This window comes from Paramormyrops kingsleyae, chromosome 7 (genome assembly GCF_048594095.1).
Source record: "Paramormyrops kingsleyae isolate MSU_618 chromosome 7, PKINGS_0.4, whole genome shotgun sequence".
Taxonomy (NCBI): domain Eukaryota; kingdom Metazoa; phylum Chordata; class Actinopteri; order Osteoglossiformes; family Mormyridae; genus Paramormyrops; species Paramormyrops kingsleyae.
Genome location: NC_132803.1, coordinates 20677799 through 20705297, shown reverse-complemented (window position 1 = coordinate 20705297; position 27499 = coordinate 20677799). Strand labels below are relative to the sequence as shown.

Genomic DNA, 27499 nt, shown 5'->3' with positions numbered 1-27499 from the left:
ATATTAATTACATATGTAGAGCAATAAGCATAAAAAAATAAAACAATAAGTAAAATTAAAATAATTAAGGCAAAATTAAAAATAGATGGGATACAGTAAACAGGACAGATGGTCACAGGTCAGAATGTGAGGAAAAGAGAAAGGAGAGAAGCCGAGAGGTCAATCAGTATCATCCCCAATTCAGCCACAATAAGTAACTAGGCCACAGCTGACATGCTTAAAGTGTTACTCCACAAGAAAGGCCCATACATTTAATAAAGAAGGAAAATTTTTATCAATAGAGAAGGAAAAGTGATCAGTCGGTTTGTTACTGTACACATGAATTTAGAGCAGGTACTTACTGTATGTTCCTCTTGCTGATTCTCTAAATCAAAGATTTCAAACTTGTAGCCTGTGGGCCACGTATCGCCTGCAACAGTTTCATATGGTTCCTCATATGTTCATAATATATATGTAAATTTGGATCACAAATCAAATGTTCACTTTATACATTTTAGTTTTGCTGTTAATGAAATCAAGTCATCAAATAGTTGCAGAACAGAAACATATAACGGGATGTTTTTTCCCCCACATAACAAGCCGACATACAATCTGACTTCAACAAACTGAACTACAGTATGTATGGTGCATCCTACAAAAAGAAATTTGTGTTTACATGTATGCTAGCTTGTAACAGCAAATGTGACCCTGTCCTTGCCAAAAAGTTTCTTTTGAAGCATAAAATTAAAATTGTCTTGAAGGATAGACAGTTTCTAAAAAAGTGGATAACAGCTTATTTTTATGTTTACTTTAATGCTATCACTTCCTGCCAGACCTGGAAGGAAAAAGTATTAGTCCTTGAGGAATACAATTCCAAGGGTCACTATTCCATTAAACTTGCAGAGGAATAAGGTAGGTACAAGGGAGAACAGAGGGAGAAATGAGTCATTTGACTTCAAAGACATCTGTCTATGCAGCAGAGTTATTTTGGCTAATGCAGCAGTTGAGAGTAGCTATATGGTCAGCGAGTTCAACGCAAAAACAGGCAAACCATTTCCACATGGACAGTCCCAGAAGAGGCCCTATTTTCCCACCAGCTGAAAAGGCAACACGAAGTGGTTTTGCTAGTCTTGTAAAAACGCATCATTAATTTTCACGCCATGCACACACGTTGTCAAAATAGCAAATGATTTTGCACCCGCGATTTTGCGTTTTTTAAATGAAGCGTGGCTGGCCGCATTCTCGATGTGTTGCTGTTTTAAGGCAGCAAAATGACATTTTGCTTTTGACCAACAAAAACCACATCTAAAGTCAGTGTTGCATTGTTAAATGGTATTTAAGCGGCATGTTTTAGAGTCGTACAGGTGCACGACTCTCATTATTATACGCTGGAGGTTCACTAATTTAATTTACATATGTTTTATTATAGAGTACCTCTGATCCTTCAACGTGATCATACTGTTTAATGAAACTCCAAAAGAAAAACTATATATACAAAGAACAAACCGAATCATTAAAAAATCTTTCGAGTTCGTTATTAGAATCAAGCTTATACTATAAATGTACTGAAAATGCGTTTCAAATATGTAAGTAAGTCAGGTAGAACATTACAATACAGCCATCAGATAGTCACGGCATTCTTTGTGGCATGCTGTATGCAGCATAACATTGCCATGCGTGATGGATGTCTGTTAGACATAAAGGAGGACACATAAGAGGACTTTAAAAGGCGTGATATGCTCAACTGCATCTGCTAATACCAACAAAGGAGTGTACGTCAGTACCTACATGGGCAAGGAGGGATCAGCTGGCAGGAGAGCTGAATTGTCTGTAGCCTGTAAGGAATCTACAGTCATTGACAAAAGTCTAGTCACATAAGGACATAGTAACTTAAAAAGGCATATAACTTTATTTCTAATCAATCAATTGTTACAATGACTCTCCATGGCCAAATTAGTGCTCAGAAACCAGCATTAACGAGAACGCAACAAAAAAAGCATGTTGAATTTGCCAAGGCCCACAGCTTGCAGCAAGGATGGACAGTGGCAGAAGGTTGATTTTTCTGACGAATCATCCATTGAACTACATACCAAATGCCGCAAATACGGCAGGAGACCTGTTGGAACCCGCATGAACTCAAAATTCACCCAGAAAACAGTCAAGTTTGGTGGAGGAAAAGTGGATGGCAACATCAACAGCCTGAAGTATCAAGATATTCTTGCTGCCCATTACATTCCAAACCATAAGAGAGGGCAAATTCTGCAGAAGGATGGCGCTCCTTCTCATACTTCAGCCTCCACATTGAAGTTCCTGAAACTGAAGAGGATCAAGGTGCTCCAGGATTGGCCAGCCCAGTCACCAGACATGAACATTATTGAGCATGTCTGGGGTAGGATGAAGGAGGAGGCTTGGAAGACAAAACCAAAGAATCTAGACGAACCCTGGGAGTCCTGCAAGACTGCTTTCTTTGCCATTCCAGATGACTTCATCGACAAGTTATTTCAGTCATTGCCAAGACGTATGGATGTGGTCCTCCAAGCTCATGGGAGTCATACACATTATTAATTTTTTTTTTCCAAGGCACCATGACTTTATGTTCTGATGTTATTGTAGCATGTTTGTGTATTCTAAATTAAGTATATGTATAATTTCTACATTATTTTTGTATATGACAAGACTTTTGTCCAGGCAAAAGTTGACCTTTCTGTCCTAATTCCATGACAAAACTCAATGAATGATGCAAAACTTTATTTTGGTATAATAAGCATAATCTAGAGGGCTTTGCCTTTTCTTATAAGCCATTTCTGATTCCAACTGATTAACTACAGGTCAAGTTATTATTTGTTGTTCCTACAACTTGGTTAAGTGACAAGACTTTTGTCAGGCACTGCAAATCGTGAGATGCAGAAAAATAACAACCCTATCGAATTTGAACATTTTAAAACGCTTAAAAACTGTAGGTTGTGTTTTGTTTGAACAAAGATTGCACTTTTATTTACATTTTCTGAGTCTATTCTTAATTTTGCAGACTCAAAATTAAAATAAAAAAGCATAATTACATCCCTGTTCCCAGCCACTGTGCTCCTTCAGCAACGAGCTTCTGCTTTTCCTGTCTTCTGACAAAATTGTACTGCTTTTGGCACTGCTTTCTGGCATCTAACGATGTCAGAAAATGAGGAAACATTCGCTGATATCTCATCCCACACTTGCTTCACCTAATAACTCATGTGTGGAACAGTGGTGCTCCCGGAGATGTTGTGCCTTTTCACCTCGCGCATGAGCATGTCTGTTTCCTCGAGTGATAAGCGATCTAACTTGTTCGGCAAATGTGCCATGATAATAGTAACTTGCTGTAGCTCATGCACCACTGCCTTTTAAATGTGAGGTGACTCACCATTCCAATTGCTTCATTGCATGTTGCATCCAAAACGTCCCTCTGAATAATTAAGAGAGTTAGGACAGCCTTTTTTGCGCCTTGTGCTGGTGCAAAGTCTGTTTTTTCCACAGTCAAAATAACAAAATGGATTTGGACATGCCCATAAATGTTCGTCACGCTTTGTGCATTACACTTTGCATTATATCATCAAAATACAGCCCAAAGACTGCATACTGCAAGATGCTGGTATTCTTTTCCCTGACATGTCGGTCTTACCTCAAGTACAGTGGCAGGGCGAATAAGTGAATTGTTAAATAACATTAATAATTGGCGGTACAGTACATCAAAGTGAGAAAATCCAGGGCTATTAATTGGCACTTGACAAGAGAACTGACTTAAATGATACTAACTATATTTGTCAAGGGTATTTATGATTAGTATGAGATGAATTGCAAGTGAGTGCACTGATTTGCCCTGGGATAAACTGAAACAACCACAAATGATGCCCAATGATTTGGAGAAAAAATGGTCCAATCAAGGGAAAGGTGGTGGAATAGAACATAAATCCTTATCTGCTGGTGTGGTACCTTTGGATTGGAAGCATTGTAATATAACTCCCATATTCAAAAAGGAGATAATCCAGCAAACTATAGGTCAATCAGTTTAACTTGCATAACTGGAAAAGTAATCCAAGTGAAATTAATCCAAGTGAAATTAATCCAAGTGAAAATGGTAGAATAACTGGATTCAAATAACATTCTGAGGAATAGCCAACATGGATTTAGGAGCGGTAGGTCCTGTTTAACTAATCTATGTTCTTTGAGAAAGCTACAAGAGAAATTGATCACAAAAAGACCTTCGATGTGATCTACTTAGATTTCCGGAAGGCCTTTGGTGTTGTCCCCACGAACGGCTCTTGCTTAAGCTCAAAGCTGCAGGGATTTTAGGAATTGTGGCAGCTTGGATTGAAAACTGGTTAACAGACAGGAAGCAGTGGGTAGTTCTTAGAGGCACAATGTCACAGTGGGCCTGCATTCATAGTGTGGTACCCCAGGGTTCAATTTTAGGACCACTATTGTTCCTAATTTATATTAATGTCATTGACACCAATACATACAGTAAACTGGTTAAATTTGCAGATGACACCAAGGTGGGCGGTGAAGCAGATATTGAATTAGCAGCAGAGAGGCTACAATGGGATATTGATTTAATTAGTGACTGGGCTGATACCTGGCAGATGAAATTTAACGTAGAACAATGTAAGGTAATCCATGCAGGGAGCAGAAATATAAAGTACGGATATTTTATGTGTTCCACTGAGATAAAGACAGATGATTATGAGAAAGACCTCGGTTTGTATGTTGATGCTTCCATGTCCCATTCTCACCAGTGTGGTGAAGCAATTAATAAGGCCAATAGGATGTTGGGTTAGATCTCTAGGTGTGTGGAGTTCATGTCAAGGGAGGTGATGCTACGATTATACAATTCCTTGGTAAGACCCCACCTAGAATATTGTGTGCAGGTTTGGTTACGGTACCATACCTTTAGAAGGACATTGCTGCCTTGGAAAGGGTGAAACGTAGGGCTACAAGAATGATTCCTGGTCTTAGAGGAATGTCTTATGAGGAGAGGTTAGCTGAGCTGAATCTGTTTAGCCTCGAGCAAAGGAGACTAAGGGGGGACATGATCCAGATATACAGTAAAACCTCAGATTGCAAGCATAATTCGTTCCAGAAATGTGCTTGTAATCCAAAGCACTCTTATACTGTATCAAAGCGAATTTTCCCATTAGAAATAAAAGAAACTCAGATTATTCGTTCCACAACCCAAAAATATTCATATAAAATGTAATATAAATTAAAAATACATAAAACAAATGAACCTGCACTTTACCTTTGAAAAGAATTGTGGATGATGTGAGGGAGACGAGAGAGAGGAGAAGAGGAGTGTTATTTTGTGGGGCGACTTTCACTGTAACTAACGGAATCACTGCTATCTGTTGGCTCACTGGAATCTTTTTCTTTTCGCGCGACTTTAACAAGGAACCTATCCAACGACAGTCGCTTTTCGATTTCGTGGAAATGTGGACATTGCATTGTTGTTAAACAGATTCATTGCTCGCATTGCTACGGCCTTATTCGGGTGGTGCTTTTCTACAAAATTTTGACTATACGAGCGAGGCACACCGACTGACACTGCATGGGAAATGATTACCCACAATCCCGCAGTGAGAGAGACAGAAGAACCATCGGCTCAGTTTTGATCACGTGACGCTCGGCAAACAAAGTGTATACGTAATACTCGTATTGCAAGACCTTGTTCGTTTATCAAGTTAAGATTTATTTAAAAATTTTGTTCGTCTTGCAAAACACTCGCAAACCAAGTTACTCGCAATCCAAGGTTTGACTGTATAAGATTCTAACAGGTCTAGATGCTGTTCAGCCAAATGGCTACTTCAATATTAGTTTAAATACTAGAACTTGTGGCTGTAGGTGGAAATTAGCGGGAGAACATTTTTAAATGGATTTGAGAAAGCACTTCTTTACACAGCGTGTAGTTGGAGTATGGAATAGTCTCCCTGTGAGTGTAGTGCAAGCTAAAACCCTGGATTCCTTTAAATCAGAGCTAGATTATCAACTCTGAGCTATTAGTTAAGTTCTCCCAAAACGAGCTTGATGGGCCGAATGGCCTCCTCTCGTTTGTAAATTTCTTATGTTCTTAATCCCACTGTTGCAATTATTTATCAACAGACACTATGCAGTGAATGATTATCATTTGAAAGGTTTATATCAGTCAACGTAAAGTGCAGTAGTTACAGATCTAGGAGGTTTAGGGGGTGTGTGAGTCAATGGGCTCTGACTGAAAGGTCGCCGGTTCGAGCTTGGCCTTGCCATAATAGTCATATGTTAACCCCCTGCTGTATGGGCACTACATGCATGGTATGGAGAGCAAGATGGGATAGGCAAAAAAGAGAATCTCCCCTTCAGGGATCAATAAAGTGTCATTCATAATATTGCTACAACACCAACAGCTTCAAGCCTTTTTGGAGATAACTGACAGAGCATATCGCAATATCTTGTGATTTACAGAGGTGTGCAGGCTAAGGAGGAGAAGTAAACCTGAAGAGGTTTCTTTGAACTGAGACAGGCAGTCAAGGAAAGCATGAACGACGGTATGCTGCATGTCTCTGAGCTTAATGATCTCAAGTGGATAATGGACCTAACCTTTTCAGTTCAGATATTAGCTCAATAAATTAAATCTAAATCAGCAAGGCCCAAACCAACTTGCCACTGAGCATTAAGGGAACTGAGATTAAGGAAAGCACAGGTTACTGAGGAAAAATCCATTTACCAACATGTAAGTCTTTCAGAGAACAAGGTGCTGAATTCAGTGGTGATGCCATCGAAAAAGCTACAGCAGAAGTTAGACCAGTGATTTTCTGGCATCAAGACATATGGGCATTGATGGCTTGATGGTTAGGGAAGCGCACTTGTAATTGTAAGATTGGTTTGAATCCCCAACCAGAAGGCACCACTGAGGTACCCTGAGCAAGGTACTGCTCCCCGGGCGCTGAATTAGCTGCCCCCTGCTATGTCACATTGTCACATATGGGTTAAATGAGGAGGACAAATTTCATTGTTGTGCACAGTGTGCTGTGGTGTGTAAACAATGACAGTTGATCACTAAATTCTATTCTAAAATAACGCCACTTCTCCATTGATGAGGATCATGTTCTATGCACGTTTTAAACAGACATAATAGACATAATCATGGAGCTTAAAGCAGTTAAGGGGGCACAAGGAAAACCAGAGAGAACTGCACAATGTTGAAGGCATCTTATCCACTGTATCCTAACTGTTGAAGAATACACATTAGTGGCAAATTATTCTAAACTATGAACAATGAATCAAAGCACTGATGCAGAATGACTGATGTCCTTCTCCCGATAATTCTTACAGTGTCCTCTGTCTAATCCCCCTTTGGAAAATGTGGCTCATTTGTCTAAGCAGAAGCATTATTTGATTTCAGGTAGCAAGCATCAATGAAGATGGCTATGTATAGCTAAAATTCATAGCTGAGGAAAAATGGGACCTTTTTCTTCTTGCAATCGTTCAATCAGCCCTCCTTGGAGAAGTCCACAGGGTTATAGACCCCAGTGTAATTTGAGATTGGGACCAGCTCTAAATACTATTCAGGACAAGAGGTAATTTTAACAATAGGATGAGACCAGTTCATAGAAACCCAGCCATAGTCAAGCTGAATGTAGACAAATTGTTTAAGACATTATATCTGTTTTTTTATGGCTGTTTGCTTTCAAACCAGCTTTTCCCCTTCGTTGTTGACAATCCTTCAGCCGTGACAGTTATCAACCGAGAAAAAAATTACTAGCAGGTGCTTTCAGGGAAAGAATGTCTTGATATTTGTACATTGGAAGAATAAATGAATTACGTCCCTGACCCAGATACCCTTATAATTAGGCAATATTTTCTATTGTCTTTTCACCGCCAAGAGGGTGAACATAATGCAAGGACTGTAGACAATATAGACCACTGGCATCACTAATTAATGCAGAACAAGGACTAAATAACAATTATTAATATATATTAATATATGTTTACTTATCTGTGTAAGAGCTATTGTCCGATTTCAATTTCATTTTAAATATCAATGACTAGCTGACTCTAAAGAATGAAAAGCATGTCTATGTGTCTCTAGGCAGTACTGGGATATCTAAACGAGGTAAAAAATGGTTGCTCTTACTCATCTCATGGTATAGCGAGCCCTGCTTAGTCATGACGGCCGTAGGTTTCCGTGGCAATGGCACATTGATTTTCATCAGGTCGTCACAACACTGCTTCCACTGGCCTGGAGGGTAAAGAAGACCATATGCATCAAGCATTATTCTCCATGACGATAAGTACAGCAAAACACACAGAGTGAGAAATGGACCATTGTCCCACACATGCATATTTCAATACTCATAGAAAGTGCAGTTAGTTAGTCAACAGGAGGAAATAAAAGATATTCCCTGTAATTATGCAAGAATAAGAAGTAAAAAACACCCCTATGCACTATGTAGAAATAAATTTTAATCTCAAGCATACCTAACGGCATGGACCAATTTTGGGTATAATTTCACAATACTGGGTACAATCACAGAAGAAAAGAAAGCAAAAGGTAAAGAATAACCTTCTTCATAATAGGAAAACAAGAAAACGGACACTATTGTATTAGAGAAACAGAAAAAAATTAAGAATGAAATCAAGAGCACAACAAAGTGTAAGTGAAGCAGGAAATAACTCATATGTTTTAAATATGTTTTGTCCATTGCAGATGTTGATTAAATGACAGTTGCAAAGGATGAAGGATTGCAAAAAATGTAAACACTGTGGATTAGACAGTTTAGAATCACAATATCACCTAGGACACCATTAATACCATTTTCCAATAGACAATATAGCACCATATACGATAATGAAAGTGCCCTGGAATGCTGATACTAACATATGTGGGACACACACTGCTGTTAGTAACCGCAGGGAGGGAAGGGAGGGGCTGGGAAGGCATGTCAAATGGGTATGTTTATCATATTTTAGGTCTACTCCAGGAAGTCCTGCACATAAATAATAATACCGGCTTCTTAAGCAATGGAAACTGATTTTTAAAGATCTCCTAAATAGCCATTTAATGGGCACTTTCAGCAAACAAAGTAAAAAAAAAACTGCCATGGCATTCATAAACCACTTGTTTCTTCAAGTCTATGTGTAAATTAAGCATTACCTATTCATCTATAATAGATTTTACAATTTTGAGGATAAATGTTTTTTAAAATAGTACTATAGTACTTCGCATTTTATTTAAACATATGCAGCATCCGTATTTTAATGGCAACATTAGTAAACACTAATCTTACAGTAAGCGCCATCTTATTTGAACTACTGCCAAAGCAAAGATGAAGCAGTTGCACCACACTACTACGCATGAATGGAAAGTTCAAAACAAGTTTTAATCTCAGTCCAGACTGACGTCAAAAAAAAAAACCCTTCTTGTTACTTACATGAAAAAATCCACACTGATTAAAAAGGTTATTAAACCGGACCTGCAACACTTGACTTTCATTGCCATTGCCTTAATGGTTGCATTCATACGTCATCTATATGAACACAGCACTTGGATGGATGAACCCTGAATTTCCTAGTATTGCATCATTTTAATTTATGTTCATGAATAGCCACAGTACAATTAGAAAATTAATAATTCTGTTGTGCAACAAGAAGGGCCGACTCTATTACACATTAAAATAGAGAATATGTATTTGTTATGGTTACAGTGGAATAAATTAGATTTATTGGCTAATTATAGGTTATTATGAGCTTATTCCAAAAAAAAGAATATAGCAGCCAATATCTGCTCCACTTTCAAAATGAAATACTAAAAAAATATATGAAATTATCTAGTTGATTCATGGTTTCGTATTCATTCATTTTTATCATCAATATATAACTCAAGTTGTCACATAACTGCAATTGTACAGTTTTGTGTGTAAATACTCTGGGGCTATCAAATCTGCACATGAGTCTTGTCTGAGGAAAACCAGTTATAAATCGCTCCAACTCTTTCTGAGTGTGTTCTATGTGTAACTAGGTCTGGAAATGCATTATCAGAAACTGAAACTATACTGAAACTAAGTTACCAATTCATATATATAATAAACCTCACTTTATTTTTTTTTTATTTTAATTTCAGTTTATTTACTTTTATGCTTATAATACTGTATATCCTGCTTGTATGTCACTTTAATCAAAGGCATCTGCTAAATAAATAAATGTAAATGTTATTTATCCTCTTATGATTTTCCTTGATTGGAATGGAAAGGTTGCAATCCCACCCACAAAAGGGTGTGTTTTGCCATTATTTCCCCATGCCAGTAGAATAATTTCAGTTAGAAGTCATTTCTGGCAGGAACCCAGTCAGCAGTGCCTTTCTGGTCAAACAGCAAATCATGCACTGGTACCTGAAGTATATCCTTCATAAAAGAAAGCAAAAATACGAAAAGAAAAAAAAAAAAATTAATTTGAGGAAGGTGAGGTTCCATAACAGAAGCCTATCGTCATTATGATTTATCAAGACATCAGCTGGTATGTCTTTTTGTTTCCTTGATTTGACACAGAAACATTTTGTTCTGCAATGCTTTAAAAAGTCCAGTTTCAAAGGCAATAAAAATAATTCACTGATAACACAATAGGTGCCCACAGTGCTGCAACATACTGACAACTACAACTAATTATAAAAATTACATTCAAAGAATGATATATTTTACATATCTTGTTAAGGAAATTTGTTAACGAAAGACTGATGTTTATTATTCTAAATTCAATTCAATCTGTTTTATATAGTACCTTTCTCAGCATGGTTGGGCTGAAATGCTACATATATCTACACACTATTTTGTCAAAAGTATTGGGACACCTGCCTTTATTCACAATGTATTGACATCCCATTCTTAATACATAGGCTTTAATATGGAGTTGGCCCACCCTTTGCAGCTTGAGCCCTTCTGGGAAGGCTGTCCAAAAGGTTTAGGTGTGTTTATGGGAATTTTTGACCATTCTTCCAGGAGAGCATTTGTGAGGTCAGGCACTGATGTTGGACGAGGAGGCCTGGCTTGCAGTTTCTGCTCGAATTTATCTTATAGGTATTCTATCAAGTTGAGGTCAGGGCTCTGTGCAGGCCAGTCAAGTTCCTCTACACCAGACTCACTCATCTATGTCCTTATGGACCTTGCTTTGTGCACTGGTGCGCAATCATGTTGGAACAGGAAAGGACCATCCCCAAACAGTTTCCACAAAGTTGGGAGCATGAAATTGTCCAAAATTTAGTTCCTTTTACTGGAACTAAGGGGCCAAGCCCAACCCCTAAAAAACAACCCCACACCAATGACACCATAATCCCCCCTCTACCAAACTTTACACTTGGCACAATGCAGTCAGGCAAGTACTGTTCTCCCGGCAACCACCACACCATCAGATTGCCATACAGGGAAGCATGATTCGTCACTCCAGGGAATACATCTCCACTGCATCCGACGCTTCGCATTTCACTTGATGATGAAGGCTTGGATGCAGTTGCTCAGCCAAGGAAACCCATTCCATGAAGTTCTCTATGTACTGTTCTTGAGCTAATCTGAAGGCCACACGAAGTTTTGAGGTCTGTAGCTATTGACTCTGCACACTGTGCACCTCAGCATGCGTTGTGCCCACTCTGTGATTTTACGTGGCCTACCACTTCGTGGCTGAGTTACTGTTGTTCCCAAGTCAAAAATCATACTAGATTCTACGATCAAACTACATAGAGTAGTGATAAACAAGACACAAGCCCTTCACATGTTAAATAAACTGGAAGCACCTTAAAAATGATTCCACTCAAACTTACTTCACCAAAAAACGCATGGTACCTGAGAGATTCCTGTTTGATCTGCTTGTTAGTGTACTCTCACCGGACTGTGACCACATTGACGTGGAGCACCAGGCAAGGTATGCAGAGAGAGCATATCGCAATTCTTTCTAAACCATGACCAGCTGAGACCACCATAGTAATCCTCCCACAATGGATGGCCAAGTTTCTGAGAAGTTCAGTGTTATAACATGGGAAATCATTTCATATGTTACAAAAAAAGGTTAAAAATCAAATCAGTTGATTTCATCAGGTCATGTGCAGAATATTTTGTTATCCTGTGTGTAACACTAGAGCTAAACCAAACATTTAAACTTTAGATGGTGCAATATACTATATCCTCTTCTCTTTAAAATTGAACCACTAAATGTACCTGCTTTGTTTAAAAAATAAAGCCGGTACATACAGCAGGTGTTGCTGGCCATCCTGTTTTCCTCCATGTTACTCTCCCTTCAGCCCCTATGTGGTTTCCCTATTCCCTTTACCACTGCATAGCTCAGTAGGCTGAGTTTGCAGCTCACATTGAGAACCTGTGACTTGTGGGTTCAAAGCTGGCTGGGAACAACCCTCATCTATTTCATTTGGTTTTCCCTATTGTTATTGCTTATCAGTGCTTTCCTGTTTTTGGTGTGTTTTTTTTTTTTTGTGTTTCACTTGGTTCCTTGTCTTTTGCACTTTGTCCCCTATTTACCCAGTTTTCCTTGCTTTAGTTAACCCTTAGTGTTTGTTCGTTTTTCCCTACTGTCCAGTGCTGTTTAATTGTAACACGCCACACCTGTTCCTTCTGATTGGTTAATGGGTTATGATTCTCACCCGTCCTGCATTGTGTCTTTAGCTGTGTATTTAAGTGCCTGTTCTGGTTCATTTCTTTGATGGTTCATTGTAATTGTGGTTTGTTCCTGTGTTTGTTGCTCCGTTCTGGTGCTCAATCCTGTTCCCTGTGTTGCTCAATTCCCCAGTGTATTTGCTTTATGATTTCTTTGTTACATTCTTATTTCTCCCATTTTGTTTTGACCCCTTGCAGTCCTTTTATTTTGTGTCTTCCCCATTGTGTTCTATTTTGTTAATAAACCCCTGTTGTCTCCAAGTTGCAAGTTGATCTTCACCCCTTTTTCCTGCCTGTGCCATGCCTTGCCATGACACCCACCGTACACAATATTTATGGATAGTGCTTACACAAAGCATCTGAGGTATATTTGACTCTCCCTGCCGGCCCCTGAAGGACGGGCTCCCCCTTTGGGTCTGGTTAGGATTAGGGCTTCCTCTGCTGCCCCCTGCAGGATTGGCTCCCCCTTTGAGTCTGGTTCCTCCCAAGGTTTCTTCCTTCTAGACAGTTTTTCCTTGTCGCCTATGGCTTACTCACTGGGGGCTTTGGGTGGGGATGCTGTAAAGTGCTTTGAGACGATGTAATGTTGTGATAACGCGCTATACAAAAATAAATCTGTTTGTTTGTTTGTATTAGTGCAAGTTGGCATAGCCAGACAAGGCAGACAAACTGCATCTTCCCAGTTCTCACATGTCTTGGATTGTGAAAGCCTCTATTCTAATTAGTGTAGTACTTTATACAAAAGTAAAGAATTAATTTCTTATTACAGTTTTTAATTTTCTGATATTTACCTGAGAATTATATTAATTGTGTATTTTTTTTTTTTAAGACAAATGGCTAGGCAAGGCTATACTGAGTGGTACCGGAGGAGGGGGAATCTGACATACGTACAATTTGACTTGCCTAAGGGGTTGGAAAATTATCTGTTTGCCTAAGTCGGTGTAAATATACCTTTTAGTCTAATTTAAGGTATAGAAATGGACTCTAAGGAATGTTTTTGTACCATTGGGGGTACAGTAATGTTTATACCTTGGGGAACAAAACCGTAACAGTGCTGTACCCTTTTTTCTGACAGAATACCTACCTCCCTCCTTACCAGGGATGGAAATTGCATATACATACCAAAGTGATATTATATTTATAACTGCTTCGACATGTATTACAAATACTTTTTGCTGAATAGCAGTTTGTGTCTACATTTAAAATAAAGACAAGGGCTGTTACAGTACACGTATGTGTCATGAGCTGTTCAGTTACATCATTTTCGGTTTGGATCGCATAATTACGTGTTTGATGTAAAATCACAAATAAAACGTGGCTAATTGTAGCTTTCAGTTGATTACAGTAGTTCTTGAGAGCTCAAAGACCCTCCTGCCCAGTTAATTGTCAGCCATTGTTAGCAATATCAGTGGATAACAACACATTACATGGTATTTTGCGCATAAGAACACTGTAGCAACACATCCACAAATAGTGGTTGGACAGTACTGTGTGTACGATCGATTTAATAACAGTATAAAACCACAGCTTTAATTTCTGTTGATAAAGGGCGTAGACATCTTAGATTCTGAGCTCGGGGTTGTATTGATTCCTCCGAGTTCACGAGTCGGAATTCCATAAGTTCACGAGTTGGAAGGGGGCGATCAAGTTGAAATTTCCAACTACGAACTGGGAATACGATAAGGTTGCAATTCATGGAGGGGCAGTTTCCTCCGCAGGGTGTCTGGGCTCAGCCTTAGCGATAGGGGGAGGAGCTCTGACATTCGGGAGGGGCTCAAGGTAGAGCCACTGCTCCTCTGCATTGAAAGGACATCTATCTAGGATGTCTCTGGATAACTCCCTGGGGATGGTGATGAATAAAGGATAAAGTAGCAGAATTATTTGATACTGTCGACTCATTCATCACTATCACGTCATGTTGTGTCAAAAGGAATGAGAACTATTAGCTGTATATTACTGGGATGAGTCTTATAAGCTCAAGCAGGGTATCTTTAAATATTTTCTATGCTTGTGAACTCACTGTCAGACTTAGATTTAAAAGGTTATTCATTGGCACATATATGACATGTAGCCACAATGCTTGCTTTCAGTAGTAAAAAAGCCTGTATGAATTTAATAACCATTAATAGATATCTGTTTAAATAACACGGTAGTGGTTACAATAACACGTACTTAATAGGCTGATGAGTGTCCTCACTATAGTTGACCAATATGCATCTGTTTTGGCCCTTGTGTCCTTGATCATTTGTGATTGACATCGTTAAATGGTTTCCATTTGAGAATATATTGAAAGGTTTGTAAAATGCATTTCATTCAGCCTACAGTGTATAAATTTACTTCACTGTAGTTCTTAGTAGGGCTGAGCAATATGTCATAAAAATTATATCACAATATTTTCAGAGATTATCAGGATTTTCGATATTTATCATGGTCTTTTAAAATTCATATGTAAAAAACAGTAAAATATGACAGGCGGTTTTGAGTTTTTCTAATCATGATGACCAAATTGATTTACTAATAGTTATGGAGCGTACAGTATGACAGGTATAATGATACATGAGGCCAACAACAGACTCATACCTTGATGGAATTTGTTTAAAAGTGTATTATAACTGTTAATTATGCAAGAAAGCAAGTGTTTAGGCCATATCACGACACTCATGATATTCAAATGGATGACGATATGCATGTTCATAATCACAAAACGATATTTTATCGAAATATCGCCCAACCCTAGATCTTAGTCTATGTTAATAATTACTCAGTTTTCCCTGTGAAGTGTATCCTGATCCATACCCTAACCCTCCACTGTTCTTTTGACGCTTCTCCTTCTTTCCCTGCTGCTGTACCACAGTGCATATTAGGATTTTGCCATCTTGTTCATTTGACTCCCCCTGCTGCCCCCTGGAGGATGGGCTCCCCCTTTGAGTCTGGTTCCTCCCAAGGATTCTTCTTCCTAGGGAGTTTTTCCTTGCCACTGTCTTCTCTGGCTTGCTCACTGGGGGCTTTGGGCAGGAATAATGTAAAGCAATTTGAAACAATGTAATGTTGTGAAAATGCGCTATACAAATAAAATTTAATTGAACTGAATTGTTCCACAAAGCAGGATTTCTCAGTTAGCCGAGTTAACCTAAGCAAGACATATTGATCGTCCATTAAGAGTTTAGGTGAGAAACATTCCTGTTGGACAATAATGGCTTCTATCTTAAATTAACCCAGCTAACTGAGAAATCCTAATTTGTGGAACACCCTCCCAAATCGTGCCACCACAATGGAACACCCTCCCAAATCTGTCAATGGATCTGCTTCACAGTAGATCTGCAGCCAAAGCCTTCTTGAAAATTTAGACTGGGCTTAAGATGTGTGTGACCACACTTGGTAGCAGACAACATGGGATATAGTTCATTATGATTGTTATGATGCCGTCTTATATGTGATTTTAAAATTTATTTTACATATTGATTTAGGGTTAAATTGAGTGTCTCTTAGGTTTTCTTATTCAAACACATTGATAGACACATTGCCTGTGTGTTTGGTTTACAACTGTTCCTATATTACAACAAACAACAAACAAATTTATTTTTGTATAGCGCATTATCACAACATTACATCGTCTCAAAGCGCTTTACAGCATCCCCACCCAAAGCCCCCAGTGAGTAAGCCATAGGCGACAGTGGCAAGGAAAAACTCCCTAGAAGGAAGAAACCTTGGGAGGGACCAGACTCAAAGGGGGAGCCCATCCTCCAGGGGCCGGCAGAGGAAGCCCTAATCCTAACCCTAACCAGACTCAAAGGGGGAGCCCATCCTCCAGGGGCCGGCAGAGGAAGCCCTAATCCTAACCCTAACCAGACTCAAAGGGGGAGCCCATCCTCCAGGGGCCGGCAGAGGAAGCCCTAATCCTAACCCTAATCCTAACCCTAACCAGACTCAAAGGGGGAGCCCATCCTCCAGGGGCCGGCAGAGGAAGCCCTAATCCTAACCCTAATCCTAACCCTAACCAGACTCAAAGGGGGAGCCCATCCTCCAGGGGCCGGCAGAGGAAGCCCTAATCCTAACCCTAATCCTAACCCTAACCAGACTCAAAGGGGGAGCCCATCCTCCAGGGGCCGGCAGAGGAAGCCCTAATCCTAACCCTAACCAGACTCAAAGGGGGAGCCCATCCTCCAGGGGCCGGCAGAGGAAGCCCTAATCCTAACCCTAATCCTAACCCTAACCAGACTCAAAGGGGGAGCCCATCATCCAGGGGCCGGCAGAGGAAGCCCTAATCCTAACCCTAATCCTAACCCTAACCAGACTCAAAGGGGGAGCCCATCCTCCAGGGGCCGGCAGAGGAAACCCTAATCCTAACCCTAATCCTAACCCTAACCCTAACCCTAACCAGACTCAAAGGGGGAGCCCATCATCCAGGGGCCGGCATATTATGCTTGCAGTTTGAATTTTAAACAATTACAAACCAAATTCTGTTTCCCTGCTGTACTTAAACTGCACCAAACCGTGAACCAGTAAGCAGTATCTATGGGTAGGGGTCCTATTAATTTATAGAATCCAAAGTTTGCCTAAACTTTCATAGTAACACCCTCCATCCTGCTTATTCACTACATGACCATGGTCTTTATACAGATAAAGCCACATGCATGAATTGTAACTTTCAATAGTTTCATAACTAATAATATATCATATAAAAGAACACTGTCATCAGCCTGTTCTCCTTCAAGAACAATTACTAGTGTTAGTGGCTTTGACAATCATGGACTAAAAATCATGGACTGTCAGAGTTTGTCTGCTGGCTTAGGTGCAAAATCCCTCTGTGGCGACACTTAGCTACGGTACTCACTCATGTCATAGAAATGCTGCCAGAAGGCCTCCATCCAGCGCTGTGTGTCCTCTCGCCGCTCAGCGCTCAGCACATGAGTCACTTCCTCTCCCCCGTAGCGGTTGCTGATGCAGATGCTTTGAGCCTTGCCGTGCGGATCTTTGTCCGTGGCGCGGATCCTCGTTTCCTGCAGAATACCGTCAAGGCGATTGCAGCAGTTATCTCCACAGCTACATTTTACAGGAACACCATATCAATACCAATTAGTTCATTAGGGCATAAGTAAATTTGTGTTTTATTATAAATCTTTATCTTAATATTTGCAGAGCCTTACTTTTTTAAAATTATTTTGTAAAATCATATAGTTCATTTATTATTTTAATTATAATATACTGACTAAGCAGGATAAAAAAGATTAATAACTGTTAACATGAGTCAGAACAGGATGTGTATCTCTGTAGGTTAGGTCCCTGCGATTAGGAGGTCTTCAGGTCAAAAAGTGAATTGGAGTTGTCAAATTATCGGGATGTGTGCATGAATGGAATGCAACGGGTCGGTGCCCCATCCTTGGTTTTTCCCTGCCTTGTACCCATAGCTTCTGAGATGGGCTCCAGACCCCCCATGACCCTGAATAGAATAAGCATGCATCGAAAATGGAATGGATGAGCGGTTCAAATCCTGTGGCTGACAGAGGGATTTCACCATGGGGCTGATGAAGAAGGCCTTTAACCCCCAATTGCTCCAGGGTCTAACCATACTCTATGATCCTCCCTCGTATGTTGCTTTGGACAAAAGCATCTGGTAAAAAAACAATTAGCAGCCACGCTTCTTGGACCCCTAAATATGACCTGCTTGAATTAGCAGTTTAATTCCATTGGCAGTGTTTTTGGTGGTGGTGTGTGACTCTGTGCCTGTGATAGGAAGGTCACTGGTTTGAGCCTGGTCTTACCAGAACAGTCACATGACTGTGGGCCCTTGGGCAAGGCCCTTAACTGCCAGCTCCAGGAGCGCTGCATGCTGGCTGACCCTGTGCTATGACCCTCAAGCTTGCTTTTACCAGTCTGTGTGTCTCATAGAGAGCAAGATGGGGTAGGTGAAAAGAGCACTTCCCTACAGGGATTAAAGAAGTATCTCTATTATAGTGTAGAACAGGGGTCTCCAACTCCGGTCCTGGAGAGCTACTATCCAGTAAGTTTTCTATCCTACCTGGATTCTGATGAGCCACACCTGCTCCTGATACTTACCTGAGAACAGGTGTGGCTCATCAGAAGCCAGGTAGGATAGAAAACCTACTGGATAGTAGCTCTCCAGGACCGGAGTTGGAGACCCTTGGCGTAGAATGTACGATTTGATATTGAGCTGCAATGCATATCACTACCAGCAGATGTCAGCATCTGATAGCATCAACAGCATGAACAAGTGGAGCATGGCTTCAAGAATGTGGTTAAAACAGACAATACATTAAACTAACACTTGAAAAATAACATCCTTACTGATTGCATTTAGCTTCTGAAGTCATTGTAATTAAAGGTCTCTGAAATAAACTCTTAGTTCAGTAAGTTACTTTTGAGTTCATGTATGTTTTATTCTCTATATTCTCAAAACTAAGGCAGCAGGATTGTTCACATTTACAACAATTTTCCAACATGCAATTTAACTATATAACTATAACACTCCAATGACTTTGTTTCAGAATAGAATTTTTAGAGCTTCACTCTTACAGAAAATATAGTACGCATGGTTTTTGCAGTAAAGTTACTCCATTTGGCACAACAATAATAATAAAATAGCGCCAAAAGAGGAAATAGAAACTTTAATAGCATACAGAATGATGCAGTGGGCAGCTTTGTGGCCTCACACCCTGCTCTGCTTGTGTAGAGTTTGCATGGTAGTCTTGTGTTTGCTTTTGTTTCTTCCCACAGTCTTTCAACTGGGAGTTGAGGTCAGTTGGTGCTTTAAAACTGAACCACATATGTATTCTATGCATATCCTAGGGAAATCGACAGGCTCGTTAAGGTGGATGAGCGATTATGGGAAAGATGGATTTATGTAGTTGTGTAAACCTGTGGCTCAACTTGTTCATCCAGATACATCCATAATATTGTTTTTTTTTTTTTTGTATTTTACTAGTTTCTGTGCTGTAGCCTCTCAAGACTGACCTTGTTAATGGCAATTGTGAAAGCGGGCTCCACTTCAGCTTCAACATTGTCTTCCTGAAGATAGCAGAAGAGTTTTGTCCCTCTCAGGACACTGTATGTGGTCTTACAACTTTGGCTGTCACCTCCTAGGTGCTGTGAGAGATTAAGAGTGATTCATAGACAGAGCCAGAGGGGAAGTGATAATTGCTGCATGGCACTGAGAGTGGTGCACTGCTAGACAAGGCCGTCAGACCAGACAGGAGTTCCATTCCTGCAGTCATCTGCTCACCTTGACCTTGAGGCGGCCGCTCATCATCTGCTCAGTCATGCAGCGAGGCTGTGCCACCAGACGACAGCACGCACTTCCATAAAGGGGCAGCCAGTATGAACACTCCTCTGGAAGACACAGAGGATGAGAGATGAATAAACTCTGCAGCCATTGTCAAACTACAGTTCCTTCTCATCTCTCAGTCCCTGTTGTTATTGAAGGACTCCATTGTTTTTCATCCAGTGCAGCTATCAACTGGATATTACAGAACAGCATTAGGACCACTTAAGAGGGAAAAAAATAATTATAAAAGATTTTGAGATTAAACTTTTGAGATGTAAAAATTTTCATATTATAGTTGAAATAAACTTTTGAGAAAAACATCAAAAAATCTGAGATTAAAGTTGAAAGTTTTGAGAAAAAGGTGTTTTGAAATAAAAATGGAAATCAACTTTTGAGAAAAAAGCAGAATATTTTGAGATTAAGGCTCAACATTTTGAGATTGAAGTTGAAATAAACTTTAGAGAAGAAAGCAGAAAATTTTGAGGTTAAAGTTAAATTCCACAGATAGCTTCTCCTGGCCTGGCAGATGTAAGCTTTCATTTTGTGCAGGAAGAACAGAGAAAGCAGCTGAATGTGAGGCATATCTGTGGTGTGGTTGTGTAAGATGTGTCCCCTCCTACAGACAGCTCACAGTCACTGATAGGTTTCTACCATTTAACTTTCAACTAATTTCTCAAAAGTTTATTTTCATTTTAATTTCGACTTTAATTTTGCCAACCTAAATTTTGCCAAGTCCAGATGGTATTGTCTTTTGGTCCGAATGAAGACGGGAATCCACCATTTGAGTACCCCCAAACTATTTTAAGACTACTTCTGTTTTATTATTATTATTATTATTATTATTATTATTAGCTTCACAAAAATTTGTATATACAGATGGCATATGAGCTATTACATAACTGTCTGCTAATTAGAAAAGTGAGAAAAAAAATTTGATAATTGAAAAATCTCACAATAATAAACTATTCTGGACTGTGGCCTGTATAGCCTGTTACCCTTCAGAAGAGATGTTGACAAATTGAGTGACAACAATAATAAAACACAACAAAGACTGTGGTGTAAATAATGAATACATCACTAAAGGTATTGACATATCCTATGAACATACTTATTGCTTACTTCATTGAATCTGCTAATTAACTTATTAAAAAGCTTCACTATGCTTTTAAAAATCCTTAATAACCAGAAGAAAAACTAAGAGAGAGAGAGAAGTAAAAGAGGGAGGGACAACTGACCATTTCCAGTGATAGACAGATCATGTGTACGGAAAGCATCCTGCACATGTGCCATCACCAGAGAGGTGTGGGCCAGCAGGTGGTACTTGGGTCCACTGCAAAAAGAGTGTCATGGAAACCATGTTAAATGTGAGACAGCCATGTTTGTCATGGATGGAACATCCTTATCACTGTATATGTAACACCAATTGCACTGTACACTGTACAGCACTATGTATGCATGTGTGTATGTAGCTATAGTGATAGGTGGTAAAGACTCAGATATTCACAAAAAGCTTCACTAAGAACAACACCATAATAATAATGGCTTGTCTGCAATGATAGGTTGATCTAGATCCCCCTAATCTAGAGTTTATTATTATTATTATTATTATTATTATTACATGATTACACATCCATATATTTTGCTGTTTGCAAATGTCAGCTGATCAAGGTTGCTAGGATACCAATATAGAGCATCTTGAAATGTGCTGTCCAAAACTGGCATCTTGTGAACTACACAGACTGTCCTACATAGGGAATAGCGAGTGATGGAGTGAACCATGTGAACCATTTCAAAGACGCTGCATGCAGCTGAGCACATGGAGGTGGCCCAGGCAGCCTTACGAGTTGGAGGGTGCAGGCAGCAGCAGTGGGGCCCCTCCCCCGTTGCTGACCGGGCTGCCTCCCCCGGGTTCCAGCCCTGACCGGAACTTCTTCCCCGACGAGCGACTCAGGGAGCTGCCGAGCTTGCTGGCCAGCTTTCGGGATGCACTGCCCGTGGAGGACTCGTCCTCTGAGCAGCAACTGTAGAGCTCCATTCGCAGCTCGAACCCAGGGCAGGCCTCTTGGCTATACAATGACAAAGAAACAGTTTGTCAGCTGTCTGTCAGGAAACATTCATGGTAACAATATCAAAATAGCTTTGTCATCTGCTGGTGATCGCCTGCATGACTGGCCAAGCACTGTCATTGAAACCTGATAAGGAAATTAGGAATTTATCATAATAGCTGTGATTATGCTTCTACCAAGAACTAAATGAAAGCAACAAAAGGAGTATGTAGATATATACTACTAAGGACCTTAGTACTCTCTAATGAGGACATCTGATGGTTCTTTAAATTGGCCCATTAACCAATTTAGGCTAATGCAACGGATTTTCTTAACGCTCTTCGCCGTCCATCCAGGGTGCCGTCTTTCTTGTGTTCTGTGCTTTCTGGGACAGGTTCTCGGGTGACCTTAACTTTCCAGATAAGCAGTTAAGGAAGCTGCATAGTTTGATGGATGGATGGATAGTTATACTGCTTATACAGTTTTTTTCATTGGCTCCAATAATTTGGTGGTATAATGCAAACATATTATTGCAGTACAAATGAAAATGTAAAAAGAATTCTATGAGTCACCATAGCAACAGTGAAAAAATAAGGTCAACATTTAAATATTTGTGAAGATACCAACAAGAGTGACGGTTTTAGTTATCCAAATTATAAATGGAATATTTTTGAAAAAAAGAACAGTAGGGCTTTGGTGTTCCATCCCTGTTAATGTATTTATAGGAGTCTGGTGAAAAAGGGCCGTGTAGCACTGCAGAGATGTGGGACCACGAGGGCACTCACAAGATGATGGTGCTGTCGAAGCAGATGTCCGTCATAGTGCGATCTACCATCACCATGTCTGTGTCGTGGATCTCACCCCCCAGCTGCAGTATGCAGAAGACAGCACAGCGGTGGAGCTCTGGCAGAGGAGAGGGAAATAGGGAGTTGGTGAGGTAATATGCAGACAAAGTATAAAGTGTGTAAGGTCGCATGCATACTTAGGTATAACTCTTACTTTTTATAAGGAGACGTCTTACCGTTTTGTGTGGATGTCTTTTTTGTGTATAGCTATTACTATTTTGATCTATATGGTTTTTGTATATTTGGCTTACTGTTCTTGTGCATAGCTATTACTGTTTTATGTGTATGACGTACTGTTTTGTGTGTATGACGTACTGTTTTATGTGTATGACGTACTGTTTTATGTGTATGACGTACTGTTTTGTGTGTATGACGTACTGTTTTATGTGTATGACGTACTGTTTTATGTGTATGACGTACTGTTTTGTGTGTATGACGTACTGTTTTATGTGTATGACGTACTGTTTTGTGTGTATGACGTACTGTTTTATGTGTATGACGTACTGTTTTGTGTGTATGACGTACTGTTTTGTGTGTATGACGTACTGTTTTAAGTGTATGACGTACTGTTTTATGTGTATGACGTACTGTTTTGTGTGTATGACGTACTGTTTTGTGTGTATGACGTACTGTTTTATGTGTATGACGTACTGTTTTGTGTGTATGACGTACTGTTTTATGTGTATGACGTACTGTTTTGTGTGTATGACGTACTGTTTTATGTGTATGACGTACTGTTTTGTGTGTATGACGTACTGTTTTGTGTGTATGACGTACTGTTTTATGTGTATGACGTACTGTTTTGTGTGTATGACGTACTGTTTTATGTGTATGACGTACTGTTTTATGTGTATGACGTACTGTTTTGTGTGTATGACGTACTGTTTTATGTGTATGACGTACTGTTTTGTGTGTATGACGTACTGTTTTATGTGTATGACGTACTGTTTTATGTGTATGACGTACTGTTCTGTGCATAGTTTTTACTGTCCTATGTATATGCCTTACTGTTTTTATATATATGGCTTACTGTTTTGTGTATGGTTATTACTGTGTTATGCATATGGATTACTTTTTTGTGTAAAGCTCATACTGTATTATGTATATGGCTTATTGCTTTGGTGAAATTTTAAGAAACAAATCTTAATCTCACACTCTGGGGCTGTTCTTCTGTATTTATAAGAATTTATTTTTGTTTGCTCTTTACCTTCATTGGCTCATTAGCGTTTTAGAATGGGATTAAGAACTGAAAAAAGACTGAAATACAAAGGTATATTTGCATACAGTATGAGGAATGACTGCATGTTTTATGTATGGATTAAATTTTTTTGTTAGGTATGTGCATCAATAATATCGTGCTCTCTGCTCTGCATCAATAAGTATCAAATGAGAACAGATCTTGAAATTTACAAGCTACTGTGACAATGAGTTCTCAACAAAACTACCCCCAGTTTTGTACATTAACATTTCCAGAAGAGCTCATGTGATGTGGTCACATGATGTCAAAGAGAAGGAACTGAGGCTTCATTTTCCTTGATTCTGAGGTTTGACTGGAATGCAGATAATGTTTCCTCCGACATGGTGCTAAAACACGCACACAAATGCAAGTCTGTAACAGATTTAGGGTATTAAAGAGACATGATATCTGATGAGGTGAATGCCAGAGAACTGGATGCACCAGAACGCCATCTTTTAATTTACCTCCCTTGTTCTTGAAGTATTCTGTGTCTTTCCACATCAGTGGGATGCGTAGGTCTGCATGAAAACCAGACAAGTGTGTTAAAGGCATGGCAGCATGAGTCACTCTGCCGACAACTGAAAGACAGGCAGCCTGTCAGAGCAGCCACATCACATCAGACTCCAATCAACCAAAATGACGCTGTGGGAGACAATGGCCTTTGCTAAGAACTGTCCAGCTAAGGGGTCATATATTCCGATGTTGACGATGGTTAGATCAAGACTGGCACTAGGGGGAGGGCATGTTGTGGGCGACACATAAGTGTCGGCCTCTTTGTGTATACAGTACGCATACAGCATTTATCTGGGAAAAAAACTGTTGCTATGCAGATAATTAACGTTTAGCCTCATTGATATTCATACCCTGCTTGCAGAGATCCAAACTGAGAAATGCTCACTGCCTTGCTGTATTTTATATATATCAAAGTGATTCATTAGTACTAAATAATGGTTTTATTGCAATAATCATATATAGTAAATATTAGAAATAAATCCACAAATATGCAACAACTGATGTAAGTCACTGAAGTCACATTTGCCAGTTTGGAAAAGAGATTACACAACATAAATACTTTCCATAATACTTTCCAACATTAAGAGGCTTATTCCCTTTGTTGTTTCACATTGTTTCTGAACTTGGTTGTTCAGGTAGTGTACCCAAAATATCAATGTCTAATGACCATGTTTGAAGCTTAAATATGTCATAGATCAGGGTTCCCCAATTCCAGTCCTGGAGGGCCAGGACTGGAATTGGGGACAGTTTGGAGATTTCTCTGTTCAAAACTTACTAAACCTGGTAATTAGCTGATTAAGATGTGTTTCAACAGGGAAAACTGCTAACTGTGTTGGATTCTGGTCCTGAAGGATCAGAACTGGGGAACCCTGCCATAGATGGTCTGTAGCATACCCGAGATGGCCACTTTTCCCTTGCAGGGGAGGCGTTCATCTAGTGGTGCTGAGTCCGATGGTCTGTGGAAGAAGCATGGCAATATTTACTTCCCTACGTGACACTCCACATCAACACACCTAGTAGTGCATTTCCCTTTATGAGTCTATACCATCGTGTATCGTGCTGAACATCTCCCTCTACAGACTTCCCCTTGGCATCAACAAAGTATGTCTTATCTCCCATAGTGCACAGACCAACACCCTACAGCCACCTACAGAGCAGCCTGCCCAGGCCTCTGACCTGCGTGTTGCCCTCTGTAAGATCTGGGCCTCTTTCATGCGCTGCAGTTCTGACATGTAGGCTAGGATGCGTGTGTTGCAGGTCAGCAGACTCTTGGAGGCCTCCAGCGCCTGGTCCTTCTGGGAACAGGCTCCCAGCAGCTTGCAGGTCCCCTCTCGCATCCGGATCTCATGGTCTATCTTTTTCTGGATGTCACTGTCCTGCAAAAGTTGGAACACAACTCTGAGTATCGTCACAGGGAAAGTGCACAGGAGATTTTATAGAGTAATAAGCACCTCAACTAAGTTTCAGTTTAGTATTTAGAAAACGGTGGTTTTGCTGCCGAACACAAATTCACTAGGGCAGATGCTGGCAACAAAAAGCAGCCCAGGAACTTGCCACAGACCAAAAAGGGGATGGCAGGGGTTTGGTATTTTTTGCTGCTTTCTGGTTGCGATCAACTGGTTGGCCACTAATGAAATAAAGCATTATCCATTAATCATCTCTTGCAATCTACCTGGAAACTCACCGAGATTAACTTACATATTGGCAACCCTGGTATACAGACTATATAATGTTGAAAGAAAGAAAGAAAGAAAATTCCCAAACTTCCCAATGGCCCATCCAGGCTTGAAATTCAAACAAAGTTTGATCTTAACATATAAATAATTGACATTCAATCAAATGGAATAATGAATAAAATACGAAATAGCCATGTTTTAAGGCAAAATTGGTCCGTGACTGAAAATAAATACTTCTATTGCTATTTGGTTATACAGCAGTGCTATTACAAGTGTCACGCCCCGCATGCCTTTTCCACTGGGTTCCCTGTGGTGTGGCACCAATGAGCCACACCTGTTCCTCCTTGAACCCTGCCTCTCGTTTCAGCTCTCGTGTGGACGATCCCCGGTGCCTCTCGATTCAGCCCTCGTGTGGACGATCCCCGGTGCCTCTCGTTTCAGCTCTCGTGTGGACGATCCCCGGTGCCTCTCGTTTCTGCCCTCGTGTGGACGATCCCCGGTGCCTCTCGTTTCAGCCCTCGTGTGGACGATCCCCGGTGCCTCCCGTTTCAGCCCTCGTGTGGACGATCCCCGGTGCCTCTCGTTTCAGCCCTCGTGTGGACGATCCCCGGTGCCTCTCGTTTCAGCCCTCGTGTGGACGATCCCCGGTGCCTCTCGATTCAGCCCTCGTGTGGACGATCCCCGGAGCCTCTCGTTTCAGCCCTCGTGTGGACGATCCCCGGTGCCTCTCGATTCAGCCCTCGTGTGGACGATCCCCGGTGCCTCTCGTTTCAGCCCTCGTGTGGACGATCCCCGGTGCCTCTCGTTTCAGCTCTCGTGTGGACGATCCCCGGTGCCTCTCATTTCAGCCCTCGTGTGGACGATCCCCGGTGCCTCTCGTTTCAGCCCTCGTGTGGACGATCCCCGGTGCCTCTCGTTTCAGCCCTCGTGTGGACGATCCCCGGTGCCTCTCGTTTCAGCTCTCGTGTGGACGATCCCCGGTGCCTCTCGTTTCAGCTCTCGTGTGGACGATCCCCGGTGCCTCTCGTTTCAGCTCTCGTGTGGACGATCCCCGGTGCCTCTCGTTTCAGCTCTCGTGTGGACGATCCCCGGTGCCTCTCGTTTCAGCTCTCGTGTGGACGATCCCCGGTGCCTCTCGTTTCAGCTCTCGTGTGGACGATCCCCGGTGCCTCTCGTTTCAGCTCTCGTGTGGACGATCCCCGGTGCCTCTCGTTTCAGCTCTCGTGTGGACGATCCCCGGTGCCTCTCGTCTGCTCCCTCATCTGT

General features: G+C 40.7%; 2 protein-coding genes across 7 annotated transcripts in view; both read right to left on the bottom strand.

Annotated features, from left to right (window-relative positions):
* The window catches only part of LOC111847071 (rhotekin), a 73125-nt gene that overhangs the window by 7094 nt on the left and 38532 nt on the right, over window positions 1-27499 (bottom strand). For all 6 annotated transcript variants that reach the window (XM_023817949.2, XM_023817943.2, XM_023817945.2 and 3 more), the window contains 10 exons: window positions 25734-25933; window positions 25452-25513; window positions 24509-24562; window positions 22748-22865; window positions 21759-21983; window positions 21153-21247; window positions 19876-19982; window positions 19608-19739; window positions 17470-17635; window positions 8117-8221 (listed from right to left, as the gene is read on the bottom strand). In XM_023817949.2, coding sequence (XP_023673717.1) covers window positions 8117-8221; window positions 17470-17635; window positions 19608-19739; window positions 19876-19982; window positions 21153-21247; window positions 21759-21983; window positions 22748-22865; window positions 24509-24562; window positions 25452-25513; window positions 25734-25933 — 1264 coding nt within the window. The remainder of the gene's footprint in view (window positions 1-8116; window positions 8222-17469; window positions 17636-19607; window positions 19740-19875; window positions 19983-21152; window positions 21248-21758; window positions 21984-22747; window positions 22866-24508; window positions 24563-25451; window positions 25514-25733; window positions 25934-27499) is intronic.
* Window positions 22883-24496, bottom strand: LOC140592039 (uncharacterized). The gene is made up of 2 exons (XM_072713859.1): window positions 24469-24496; window positions 22883-23777 (listed from the first exon to the last, which is right to left on the bottom strand). Exons 1-2 carry the CDS (start codon window positions 24494-24496, stop codon window positions 23077-23079), a joined length of 729 nt encoding a protein of 242 aa, XP_072569960.1. The 3' UTR covers window positions 22883-23076.

Bases quoted from the DNA above. Each gene is read 5' to 3' on its own strand.
- LOC140592039 (XM_072713859.1), bottom strand. From the start codon at position 24,496: ATGGCGTTCTGGTGCATCCAGTTCTCTG. The intron at 23,778-24,468 runs GCATTCACCTCA...AACTATGCACAG, and splicing joins CTGGTGCATCCAGTTCTCTG to AACAGTACGTCATACACATA.